The 13,210-nt window shown below is 35.0% G+C and overlaps 1 protein-coding gene across 4 annotated transcripts in view; it reads right to left on the bottom strand.

Annotated features, from left to right (window-relative positions):
- Positions 1 to 7,552: 7,552 nt before the first annotated feature.
- Positions 7,553 to 13,210, bottom strand: part of LOC127429082 (protein phosphatase 3 catalytic subunit alpha-like) — a 62,114-nt gene continuing 56,456 nt past the window's right edge. For all 4 annotated transcript variants that reach the window (XM_051677882.1, XM_051677873.1, XM_051677894.1 and 1 more), the window contains one exon: positions 7,553 to 10,323. In XM_051677882.1, coding sequence (XP_051533842.1) covers positions 10,160 to 10,323 — 164 coding nt within the window. In that variant the 3' untranslated portion in view covers positions 7,553 to 10,159. The remainder of the gene's footprint in view (positions 10,324 to 13,210) is intronic.

Here is a 13,210-nt window from a genome sequence, read left to right on the forward strand (position 1 = left end):
CAAACTCTCCCATTACAATGACTGCTGTCACTCACTACTGGTTTACACTGTTTGAGACCTGCATTTGGACACGAGCTCAGTGACGATCCGCGCAAAGTTCTGCACTCTCGCGAATGCTCTCATTACTGTCATAATAAATCAATTATTTACACTGCGTCTATGCCTTGATTAGAACGGGAGCATTTTAGTTTTGTCGTGTTGGTCATTTGCAATGTATTTAACATCTACGTTCAAAGTGAGTGGTGCAATACACAATGAATCCAAAATAATTCCAAAGTGCTTTTCGCTCTTGTTCTATAGCTTCTTTTCGAGTGTCAGGCGATGTTTATTCAGTATTAATTTTCATGTGCCACCACGAGCAGAGGTGGAACATAAAGAAAGCATCTGGGCATTCAGACAGTTTAAAACTTGAGCATTAGGATCAGTTGTCATTACTGATAGGACGGAGGACTCATTTAAGCAGCTCTGATTGGCCATTGCCATTTCATTGCTCAAAGGACATGTTAGTGATTGGTTAGAATACTCAACCGCTGCAAAAACATGTTGTAAATTGAAACCATTGACGCAACTGGAGCAGACTTAAATTGAACGCTGTAATCGTCAGTTTTCATGATTACATAATCGTGGCAGCTGTAATCGCGATTAGTTTTTCGATTAATTGTGCAGCCCTGGACTGAATAAAAATTTCTCAGGACCAAGAGTGGTAAATATAAGGATAAAAGTTGTCAAATTATGTAAAATATTTATTGTAGCAGTATTTATCAAACAGTAAAAAATTATTTGAATATATCTGTGCATATTAATATCCATTAGTTTAGTGAGGTCACAATCAGCATCCCCAAAACTTTTTAAAACAAAGTGATGCTCATGGAAGCAGGCCATGGTGAGTGAGGTGTGCCTTGCAATGAAGCTGGTAGTTGCCAGCAGTTCATTTTATGTTAAGTCCATTGTAGTAGACCGAAGTGTTGCACTCGGTGACCATCAAAGTGTCCCTTGTTGTCTGGTCAGCACGCGCTGCAGTTAGTAGTCATCGTTCAGTAACACATAGCATTGAGAGTGGAGCATCAGCCGGGACCAAAGCTGAATCGGATAAGGCTCTGTTAACCTGATGAGACAAGGAAATAAATGGAATAATATTAGTGTAGATGCCATTTACTTAATTTTAAAGTAGAGTTATAGAATATTTGAAATGTTCCAGCAGACCTAACTAAAGTAGCTTAGTCAACATAACAGCAGTGTTTGTAGACTAAATGGTGGATCATTTTGTCTTTGCTTTGATACAACATTCAGTCAAGATCTATCAAAAGTTCATGAAATCTTTTCTTACTCTAACACAACCATTAGCAAAACTCTGTGAATCTATAGCTATTTTTGCACACATTAACATACTGTTTTCAAAACTGTTAAATTCATGTGCAAAAACATAACAGTAATTTGTAGAATAGAATTTGTTCACACAAAGTTTTGAGCCCCGCCCCTCACTGTCAAAACTCAAATGACTCGTGAGTATGAGGGTATTTTTGGAGCAAAACAAATGAGCACCTGTGACAGTGGAATTTGTAGCTGTAGAGATTAGCCACACATGTGTATCAGTAAAGTTGAAGTTACAGAGAAAAATGTTTGTGAGTTGCAAACTTGTAGATTTTTTTTTCTCTCCCACAAATACAACACAACAGTTACACCTTCTCAAATTCTTCATTGCAGGTGCACAAATCCTATTCTACGAATCACAAATTAAGAAACTCATACACTCACATTATTGCTATAGTTGCTGCAGTGAATATGGTGCAAAACACATTCACACACCCACATAAAAAAACGTGAAGTCACGGACAAATTTAGCTCATCCGCAAATCAGTATGTGAATTCATCCAATGAGAGTTGCACATTTGTAGAATATTTTCTTACAAATAATTTTTTTTTCTCTTGGATATTTTTCTTGCACAAACACAAGTACATAACTAACTGCTTGAATCTGCTGCTACTAGTCTCAAACACTGTTTTTTCGCTTGCAAATGACAAGTTTCGCGCGCTTTCCCTTTTGCACCACTTATCTATGTAAAATATGGAGCAAAAGTGATTTGTGCATCTGTAGAGGCAGCGCTGGGCACTGTTCAGAGATCAGAGAATTTTGGCCAATCAGAAGAGCTAGTTATACCAATAAAGGTATGTTTTTTCTTTCTTTTCTGAAATCACTCACCGTTATACATTTGTTTATAGTTTAAATATGCACGCTGGTCAGCTACGGTTAGTGTTTCTTAGTTAGGTTAGCCTTTCTTGTTTCACGAAAGGTATGCTAACGCTAGACTACCTGCACTGTTAAGTTTGCTATTCAGTCGTCTCATATTAAATGAAACCCTCATATTAAACTATTTATTCCTTATATTCTCTTCTGCTTTACCTTCTAGAAAAATGACAGAACAGGGTGGGTCTTCGCAGGTGAGTATCATATCATGAAGTATGCAGAATTTACCATGGTCAGAAAACCATGGGTACCATGTTTTTTTTTTTTTTTTTTTTTGGTGGATAGTAATTTTTATAGGAATACCATAGTAAAGGGATGTCAGAGTTTGCACTACAGTAGGCAATTTGCCCAGTAATTATTATTCCCACAGGGAAGCAGTCCAGAAATTGGAAGCTGCAGTGAGTCACAGAGTGGGTTAAATAACATTTTATAAAGCCTATAGGCGATTTAAAGCATGTTTTTCATCCAACGTCACTGCAAATAGGTGTTCCATATAATATAAAATCAATATTTACATAGTCTAAGAATAGTAAGTTATCTCACTCCCATGTGCCCTGCAGTGTCCCACTAAATCATGTCTGCTGACCTGCAACAGAGGCTTAATCACTTGGAAACAGGTGCTACCAGCCCCCTTAGTTTACTAGTTTCGCTCAATTCCTGGATACCTATGGGATCAAGATTATGTTATTTATAGCTTCCAATTTCGGGAATTTTAAAACATTTTTCTCTGTGACTTCAACTTTACTGATACACATGTGTGGCTAATCTCTACAACTACAAATTCCACTGTCACAGGCGCTCAGTTGTTTTGCTCCAAAAATACCTTCATACGTGAGCGTATAGTATGGCAAGCCAAAAGGCTCACTATACGCTATAGCCTAATCCCGTTTTCATCCAACACGCCGTATTTAACGGTTTTTTAAACGACCTTGGCGCCGTAAAACACACCGTAGTGATTGCAAACGGCGTAAAAAATACGCGAAAAACGTTAAAAACGCCGTATTTCACGCCGTTTTCCTGTGTGTGAAAACCGCAACTTTAAACGCGGGTTGGATTGCCACAGGACGCCGTTTAAAACAAATATGCGCGTTATTTGCGGTGTTTTCCTTATAGTATAATAAGTCCCGCCCCCTGATTTCCACAGCCGGTAAGTTTCTGCTCTCACCCAATCAACAATGAACTGAGTCAGACCAGACAAGTTCATCGCTGCCAAACAAATGTGCCGGTGTGAAGTAACTTTGAAATAGCCTATTCACTTCTACTAACATGAAAAATATTGTTAGTCTGCTTTCCAAATGAAATGCTTGCACCTCTTTGTCAGGGACGATTCTAGGATTTCAGTCTTAGGAAGTTCAGCCCCCAATGAAGATATATGATGAAAATATTTAATATCCATTGCAGTATTCCACTAAAATGCATAGATGGGTAATCACTTGTGAGCAGAGGTGATTTTATGATTTCACCTTAGATGAAAGAGTAGAGTGATTGTGGCTCAGAGGTTTAGTCCTATGCCTTCAGTGTGAGACTATGAGAGAACACAAGTTTGAATCTTGCTTGACTTTTTTTAAAATTAGTATTAATAAATTACAGTGTTTGTCAGTTGATGTATATCGGTAAGCATTCCGTATTTCACACTGTGTGTATATATTACATTGAATATTAAAAGTATCTCACTTTTAACATTTAATGTAATATAAACACACAGTTCACCATTTTCAAATAGCAAAATATGTATATTTGTTCATTGGAGTCTTAAGGGCAGAGTAATTAAATTAGATTTGAGGAAAAAATATATCATATATATCAATATAATATAATATAATATATAGAGTTGTACCCTTGGGGTAAGATGGCCCCCTCAAAATGGGGCAAAAGGCACCCGGGGGTATCTTGACCCAAAATATTAGGTAAAAATACTATGGGGGAGGGAGTAAAAGGGTGTGTGTGTGTGTGTGTCTGTGTGTATAATTTTGTGGTTGAATTATAATTAATTATATGAATTATAATTAAGGCTATACCATTACACGCTGGCACCTGCTGATCAGGTATACTTCTAAGCACAGACAAAACAGCCTTTTGTAGTATAGTCTATACCGCGATTTAAGTTCGATTAATTTTGCAGCCTATTTTGAATCGTATATTTTATATATCTCCCCTTCCAGCCAGTTGTTTTTGATATTGCTACCTGGTATGTTGATGAATATTGAAGAAATTTCTTGGTGTGGTGATCTGAGAGCAAAAATACTTACATGCGCTTATACATCACAACAAAAGGACTCACGAGATATGCAACCAAACCACAAATAAGAACTGGATCGCTGACATATGAAATGTAAAATAATTTGTTGTTTCATAATTATAAACTAAATTATAAATTATAAGTGTTAACTGGACATTCAAAATAAATAAAGCATGTTCAAGAAGCATTTTAAAAATTCAAGCACACCTTGAAAGCACAATGATTAAAATCAAGCATTTTTTTTTAACTTTCAAGACTCTGTACGAACCCTGTTAAATAAATAAATAAATAAATAAGGATTTGAATGAATTTATTTATTCATATAACATGAAAAAGGATGTGAAATACCATGTGCGATACGGCTTAAAATGAAAAACCTCACGAAATATGACATGAAATACACCTTGAAATAAATGTAGAGGACTTAATAAAACAAAATAAATATATGAAATAACTTAATAAATGATAAAATGTTGCAATCAAAAAATATACGCATATTTGTCTACCGAAAACGGGTAATACTTTAATAATGAACACTCTATAGTGTCGGCGTGCATGGCATAGGCTACACAAGTGAGAGATAATGATAGCAAATGTATTTATTTCTCGCAAGACAAACGCATTTAAAATAAATGAATAAATAAACAATTCCTCATGTATGTTTCTCTCTCTCTCTCTCTCTATATATATATTGTCTGAGTAGTTCTCAAAAGCATAAAGAGCAGGATCCACCAAGATATTTTAAAATCAAGAAAATTTCAGGTTCTTACAAGATGCATAGGTTAATTGTCGATTTGACATTATTATCTACAATCGTGGCCAAAAGTATTGCCACAAACTTGCACTTTTTTCAAATAATACACAATTTCTTCCAGAAAACTGTTGAAATTAAAAATATTTTGGTATGTGTGTCTTCGGTGTATAGTTGAACAAACCACAACATCTACATTTACTAAATTGGCACCTTTTAGAAGTAGTTAAAAATAATTTGATTTTAAGCAAGTGATCTCATTTACTTTGGAAATGAACTCACCTGTGGTGAGTTGACAGTGCCTGCAGTATAAAAATTATGTTTTCAGTCAGTTTGAATAGATAAAGTGAGTCATTCTCCTGTTTTGGGTCACATGTGTGTACCGCAGTGAGCGTAAACTAAAGAAAGAAAACCATTTCAGATTATTTTCTGATTTAAATGGATATATTGAGTTCTGAATAAAATACAAAGGTTCTATAATATTAATAGTGAAATAAAGATTTGTGGAGACCAAATACATTGTTCAATTTCAAAATTGTGGATTATTTTAAAAAAGCGTGCCAATACCTTTGGCCACAACTGTAGTTTAGCAGCATAAGTTTTGTTCTTGTTGAAATTCCATTATTCTTGTTTTTAACGGACCAGTCATTTACCACACATATCCAGTAAAAACGACACAATTGAGGGGGGAAAAAGTTTGAATGTGAAATGAGGGTAAGAATAGTGGTATTTCCCAAATGTAGACTATTGGCTACTTTAAATAAATGCATGGTTAGATATTGTTTAGATTTTTTCTAACTTCTAATCAAAACAAGAGGTTTTGACATTTCTATTTCCTCCTATGGCCTACTCATGTTAAATTAAGAAAAATTTGTGATAGTTGAGAAAAATGAGTGCCCATTATGCATTTGGTCTAAATACGAGAAAAAGGTTGACAATTATCGACAATTGTTATATTCAATACATTTTTGTAATATGAATTACAATGAAAGTTTGAAAACATTAAGTAGCCTATCTGCAATAATACGTTATACAGTGAAAACGTTAAATTACAATAACGAGCATTTTGGCGCCCTCTATTGTCATGTATTTATCTAATGTCAATAGGGTATAACTGCATAACAAGTTCAATAATCATGGCGCTCATAGGCGTAGCTAGACCCTTTTTTTTATTGCCGCCCTGTTTTTCATCTTAGCAACCCTAAAAATCTGCGATGGACTCTTCAGTAAACTCCCTTAAAAATCTGTGATTATGTGATCTCTCTCTTCACGTTTGCTGAAAACAGAGACTACAGTAAATTAGGCCCTGTATTATATATATATATATATATATATATATATATATATATATATATATATTACTTATTTATTTACAGTTAAAAAACATGTTACAAATTCGTTAGCCTAGATTATTATCCTTCACTCTGCCCTTTTATAACAGATACTTCTCCTCTGCAGTTTACATTCGTCTTCATATTTAAGATCGTAGACAGACGAACATTAGCAGAGAGATACTCCAAAAACAGGCTAGTCTAGATCCTGTGGTTTATTATTAAGACCTCTCGTGCACCAAATAACTTTCAGCGGGAAACGTTGATGTATTTTATATACATTTATTTACAGATATATTGCTATTATTATTATTGTTAAAACAGCAACAGTAAGCAATTTGAAGACACAAAAGCAATATTTAATTTTTTGTTTTTTACAAAAAGTATATTTATTTGCAACAACAAATTAACAGCAATAATTAAGGGATTCCTGTTGTTAGAACAGCTGCGCTGCGTCGTCCAAGTAACGTTTCAGGCGAAGATAAAGTGGAAGTGACGTATATCTTTCAGTGCACCCTTCATCAAGGGAGTCCCAAACGGCCATACATGAGACGTGAGTGCCCTGCTCCCTTCAGAGTTCCTACTTCAACGGCTCAGCCCTTCGGAGGGAGTAGGGCATAGGGTTGCTCACTTCCGTTTGAAATTCGCACGTAATCTGCAGAAATGGTGACTGAACGAATATTTTTGGTGAACTTATATTTAAAAGACTCGACTCACTGGGATGAATGTTTTGTTTATTCAATGCGGTTTCAAGCACACGTAAAAAAAAAATTTTTATCATTATGTTTTTATTACTTTTACAATGCACGTTCAACTTATATTATCAAATACAAATGCTTAAAAATATTGATAATGTATTCACTGTTGTGGTTGTAACTAATTCGAATTTGCAACACTATTGTAAGATGTGCCATTTAAATATATTTGCATGTTAAATCACTTTGAAATTTATTTCTAAAAAAGAAAATATGACCAACCATGAGGACTTCAGCATTCCATTTTTATTTCTCTTCTTAAGTGATACATCTACATAATATCAAGAATTTATGGTGGCCTCGCATTACAAGTACTTGACAAAAGATTACTCAAATTTCCATATTTTAATTATAATTATGCTATAATTGCGCATAAACATTTCTATACATTCTGACAGATGCGTTTCAGTCACTAAGCCTGTCAAGGCCTAATACTGAACATTTCAGCTTTTTAACACTCACGCTTTGAGAGACAAACAACTCTTGAATACAAAAGAACTTAAGAGACTCTAACTACCACTGGTCCTTTATCTGAGCTTTCTAAAGCACAGCATTGACCAATAGTTGCAGTAGCTAGTATGCATTGAACTAGACCAGGGTTAATCAGTCACACCCTGTTAAATTATTAAAGGAAATAGTATGTGGTAATCAGCTGTTCAATAAGATACTTACAATGGTATCAGTTGAAATACATGCAAATGAATGTAGCATCATCAAGTGTGACACTGGGCTGACTTACATCTATAGTGCACACAAATTTCCCTTTAGTGTTCACAGACATGCTGCACTGATTTGATCTTGCAAACCATTTTGAACAGTTAAAGACAATATTGTAGGCTGCAAAGGAATTCCACATTTATTTCTCTAGGTTAAAAGCTGTGAGTACATCCATCTAAAATGGGCACCACATTTGGTCATAATATTTTATTTGAATTCAAATTTAAATTCAAAAGCTACCTCTTTCAAATCTGTCTCAGGTAAAGAAATGGTCCAGTATTAAAAAACAAAAAGTGAAAAACTTAATTGGTCTAAAATAAACCACATAAACATATAAAATTAAGTGTTGTCTAAATGTTACATATAACATTTTCAAATCCTTGCAGAAAACACCATGGCATGTGGGGGATTCAGTAAGTATATAAAGAAAATTGGGGGATTTGCATGTGCATAGCATCAGACACTCATCTCAATCATGATCAAGCCATCTTTTGAACCACATAAACATGCAGTTCACAGATTTCTGCTTGTAAAAAATGAATAAAGACCACCGCATGCGAGGCATATTAATGCTATTTCCCTGTAGTCTCTTGAGAGACAGTGAGAAGTATTTGAAGGGACAGTTCTTTAGCTAAACACTAGGTGGAAACATACCATAACTTTCCTTAAACCTCTGTTAAAACAATCAGCCACGTAAAAAAAAAAATTAAAAAAAAATATGTAGCACAATACCTCGCATAGTGTTACAGCTCAAACCACAAAGTCAGTTTGTGAAATTTTTATCAAGTTTAACATGCTTTGTTAATGTCTCGAACACAAACCAGATGAAAACGATAGTCTGTATATACAGTCCCAGCGAAAGAGAGGGTGATAGTATGGAGGACATTAATTAAAGGGAAAATATGACTCATATATAGGTGTGTTTTCCATCCACAACGCCTTTGCTGCATTTAGTGCGATATATTTTCGTTTGACCCATTACCTGCTCATCATTTCCCTGAATTTGCTCTACATTAGCGCAATGGCAGCTAACTCATCAAAACAATAAACCAATTAACATGGTACTATAAGACTTTGGCTTTAAAATGACTAGATCAAAGATCATGAGCTTATAGACATGCAATAGATCCCATTGTTGACAAAATAAGACTGGTTTGTTGCATGACATTTTAAATCTCCTCTGTCATCTTTTTAACAAATAGCAAAAAGGTAATAAGAGAAGAAAGAATGGAGGAAAAGGGAGTAAATGCTTGTCTTGAAGTCTCTTCCAAATGATAGCTAAAGATACCAATTTTCAGGAATATTTTAAATTATATGCGTTAATGACAGTGTTTTCATAAGACTTGTTTTTTTTTTTTTTTTTTTTTTTTTTACTCACACAAGCGGAATAAAAAACATATTTAGGATTGCTGTTATGGCTACTTACGCGTGCTGTGTTACCTGGCAAAACTCACGTGCTGTATTTCAGACAACAAAAATAAATGCTAGTTATTAACGTTGAAACAAACACATGGAACCCAAAGCAGCTAATATTTTCATTTAGTCTTAATTTTACTCGACATTGGAGAGATATGGAATAATATTAAAGAGTTTAGTTTTACTTTCATAGATATAAAATCTTTTTCAAAAACAACTTATTTCTCTTAGGTTTGTTTTCTCTTAATAAATCCCTTATGGACATATGCAGATACCACACATTAATATATTCAGTCAGACAATCCCCTTTCCAAATACATTATGACATACAATATTAGAAAACTGTGATTAACAAGATTTGATCTGCATCTGAAACACACATATCTTACCTCAAGTTACAAAACTGTAGTTTTAGTTTAAAAGTTGACTCGTGATTGTTTACCTTGGTTTTTTGCACATTTTCAAATGTTCAGTCGTCTTTAAAATGTTGCTATTAAGAACATCTAATAAATTTCATTTAATAAATATGATGGTTGTACTTAGTTGTAAGTGAATTCTCTCTCTCTTTCTCTTTGTGGAACGGTTCCTCTCCACATCCCAGGCCCTCCTCTGCAGGATTCAGCGGTTGAGGGGACTGTCTCATTGAGAACGTGGTTAGAGAAAGAGAACATGCTATGGAGGAGAGGAAAAGTGCAAAATCTCCCCTTACGCATTCCCGTCAGTGCCGTTTTTTTCATTGGCAGCTTTAACTGTGGTACCGTCTGGTTGCTTGCCATCCTTGCGAGGAGGCATCCTTTCGTTTATTCGGTCCAGACCACGAGCTTCTTCAAAGTTGCGAATCTTCCGTGTAGGAGAGAAGCCTTGGATGGCTGCCGGGGAAAAATAAATAAGGAAAACAACAAGGGAAGATGTGGTTAGGAAAACATTTGTGGAGTAATGCTTATTGTAAACTTTCTATGTTGACCTCAACAAACCTTAGAAATACACCTTTTAAAGTTTTAAATACAACTAGACTAATTCAGTCTAGGGCTGTCAATCGATACAAATTTGTATTCAAATTATTTACATGCTATGCCGGTTAGTTAATCGAATTAATCACAATTAATCACAAATATCACTATTTGTGGAGAAAGACCCCAAAATAAATATAATTCAATATCTAGTGATTTAATAACTATATTTAAAAACTAATCAGTATAATCTAAAATAAATATAATAATTCAGGTAATTAGAATACATTACATAATTGTCAAAGATGAGTAAAGCATTGATCAGACAAAACGAAAAGTGGCTTTAGATGGCAATATATTATTTCCGATATTATTGAATACAAGCCTATCTATCATTGGCCTACAGTCCACAGAAATACATTTTGTAACTGAATTCGTCAATCTGTCCGAGGTATACTGATTATAAGGGCTTTTGTAAGGATGTCTCTATGTAAACATGCGTCAGACGGATTGTTTACTTTGGTTGGGTTGTGTCATAATCACAGTGTTTTTATGATGCTGTCAATTTCAACGTAATTTGAAAAACACGTTTTAGGATCCCTGCATTCGGAGTTGTGCTCTGTCCAGCTGTGTTTATATGCACATATTTGTCCTCATCTTGTGCTGTCCACTTGCAGTGTGGTTTGTTGCCTGTACAGACGTGCGTTGCCTGTACAGCTGGAGTTGCGCTTACTACCCCCTGCTGACTAAGATTTGTAAATATATGAAGGTGCTTCTTAAAGCTTGAATTGCTCCGGTGGAAGGAAAATTCCTTGTTATGGTCCAGGGGCATGATTTATTGTTTTTAACGCTTTATTTTTTACGCTATATATATATATATATATATATATATATATATATATATATATATATATATATGTAGAATGCGTTAACTCGACAGCCCTAATTCAGTCACTTGTGTATTTTCTTAGTCATGGGAAGCTCACTGATTCAGGTATGCAGATTAATTGCTGATTAAAAGTTTACTCAGATTTACCCATTAACTATGGGTGCATCTCAATCAGCTCCCTAGTTCAGTAGTCAGGGCACTGATCAGTGAGTCAGCCATTTCTAGTGGTGTCTCAGTTGCAAAATCGTTCCAGTGCACTGAAATGTTTGCTCCCTAATAATGCCCAGAATGCACCATAAAAACCAGGGAGCATCGTTACTCACTATGTTCCCTTACTGGAAACTGAAGTCTTCTAAAGTAATTTTCAAGTCATTAGAAGATGAGCACAAGCATAAAACTATGAAGTCAAAGCCTTATCTTCTCTTTAAAAAAGCTGTTGTTTGTAATGTTTTTCATCCATAATGTTGTTAGAAGGTTAAAAATACAGTCCTTTATATTTTTTATTTCTTTTTTATGTCATTTATCTTTCATAATAACACTGTACATTTGAATATCTGCAACGAAAATGCACGATAGCGATGTTGTTGATTAATACCAGCTGAGTCTTAATGCGCAAGCTCATTATCATGTCGCAGGTGATTGAGTCATTAGTGCCCCATTGTTCAGTGGATGAACACCCTTGCTAGTGCCTGAATTAGTGTTCATGGTATACTGATTCTCGATATAGGGAAGCTAGGAGCTGACTGAGATGCACCCAAACTGTGGTAGCATACAATTCAGGCACCATTAACAAGATGCTATTTACTAAAACAAGGTTAACTGGTTATTAGCAATGATAAAAAAAAAATTAAAAAAAATGTATAAATAAAGTCTGTTCATTCCATTCAATCCATCATCAATAAAAAATAAAAAAGTCAAATTTGGTGATAAGGACTAAGATGATTTATAAAGTGGACCACACATTTAGAAAGCATTTTGTCAGGATGTTTCATAGGAATAAAAAAAATAAAAATAATAATACACAACATGACGCACAACACAGACTATTAAATAAAATACATTATTACCAATATCAAAAGACATGACAGCAAAACCTTTCTTGATTGTGCAAGATCAAAATATGATATAGTATTTATATAATTATTTACAGCAATTATTTTTTTTTTATTTTTATTTTTTTTATTGAATACCAATACAGTTCAAAATCCTTATGGATTATCATGTCACACATATATTAATCATACTTTGTAAAACTCTGAAAGATAAGAAATGCTGGGTCTGAACACACATTCAACCAAATGACAAACAGGAAAGCTGCTTCTTGCACAAACAGTAGGCTTATTACGTCCTCTGGCATTTTTGAAAACACACCAGGCAATTGCCAAGGTGAATCATGGCTGGTTCCAGTTAACGGAGCAAACACAAGGTGTCCATTCAGCCCATGCTGAAGGAAATAGATGCAGTGTTCTTCTGCTGAACTGAATGCTTTAGCTACATTCTCTAACATGAAAATCAGGTCAGTGTCTTGGGAGCAAGTGTGCCTCATGCCAGTGTGTGTGTGTGTGTGTGTGTGTGTGTGTGTTTGTTTGCACAATATTTCAGAGCCTCAGTGCATCACAGCAGTGGGTGAGAGGCCTACAGCAAGAGTGTTATGTGTGAGCAGGAAAAGACAGTCTTAGGAGTGCAGAGTAGTAACAAGATTAGAATCTGAAAATACTCAGCAGAGGGAGGTCTTGTCTCCCTGCCAATCAGATGCCAGCATGGGAATTAGCAAGCACTAGCCAGGGCCTGGGACTAACCAGCAAACCCCTTTGGTCAACAGGCAACAGCTAATTAATTTTGTGGAGCAGAGCTGGGACTAGAAGATGTGATACAAGAGTGCATTCCCTCACTGTATGTACACTTTCAAGTGTCTGT

Source organism: Myxocyprinus asiaticus, chromosome 3, assembly GCF_019703515.2.
Source record: "Myxocyprinus asiaticus isolate MX2 ecotype Aquarium Trade chromosome 3, UBuf_Myxa_2, whole genome shotgun sequence".
NCBI lineage: Eukaryota > Metazoa > Chordata > Actinopteri > Cypriniformes > Catostomidae > Myxocyprinus > Myxocyprinus asiaticus.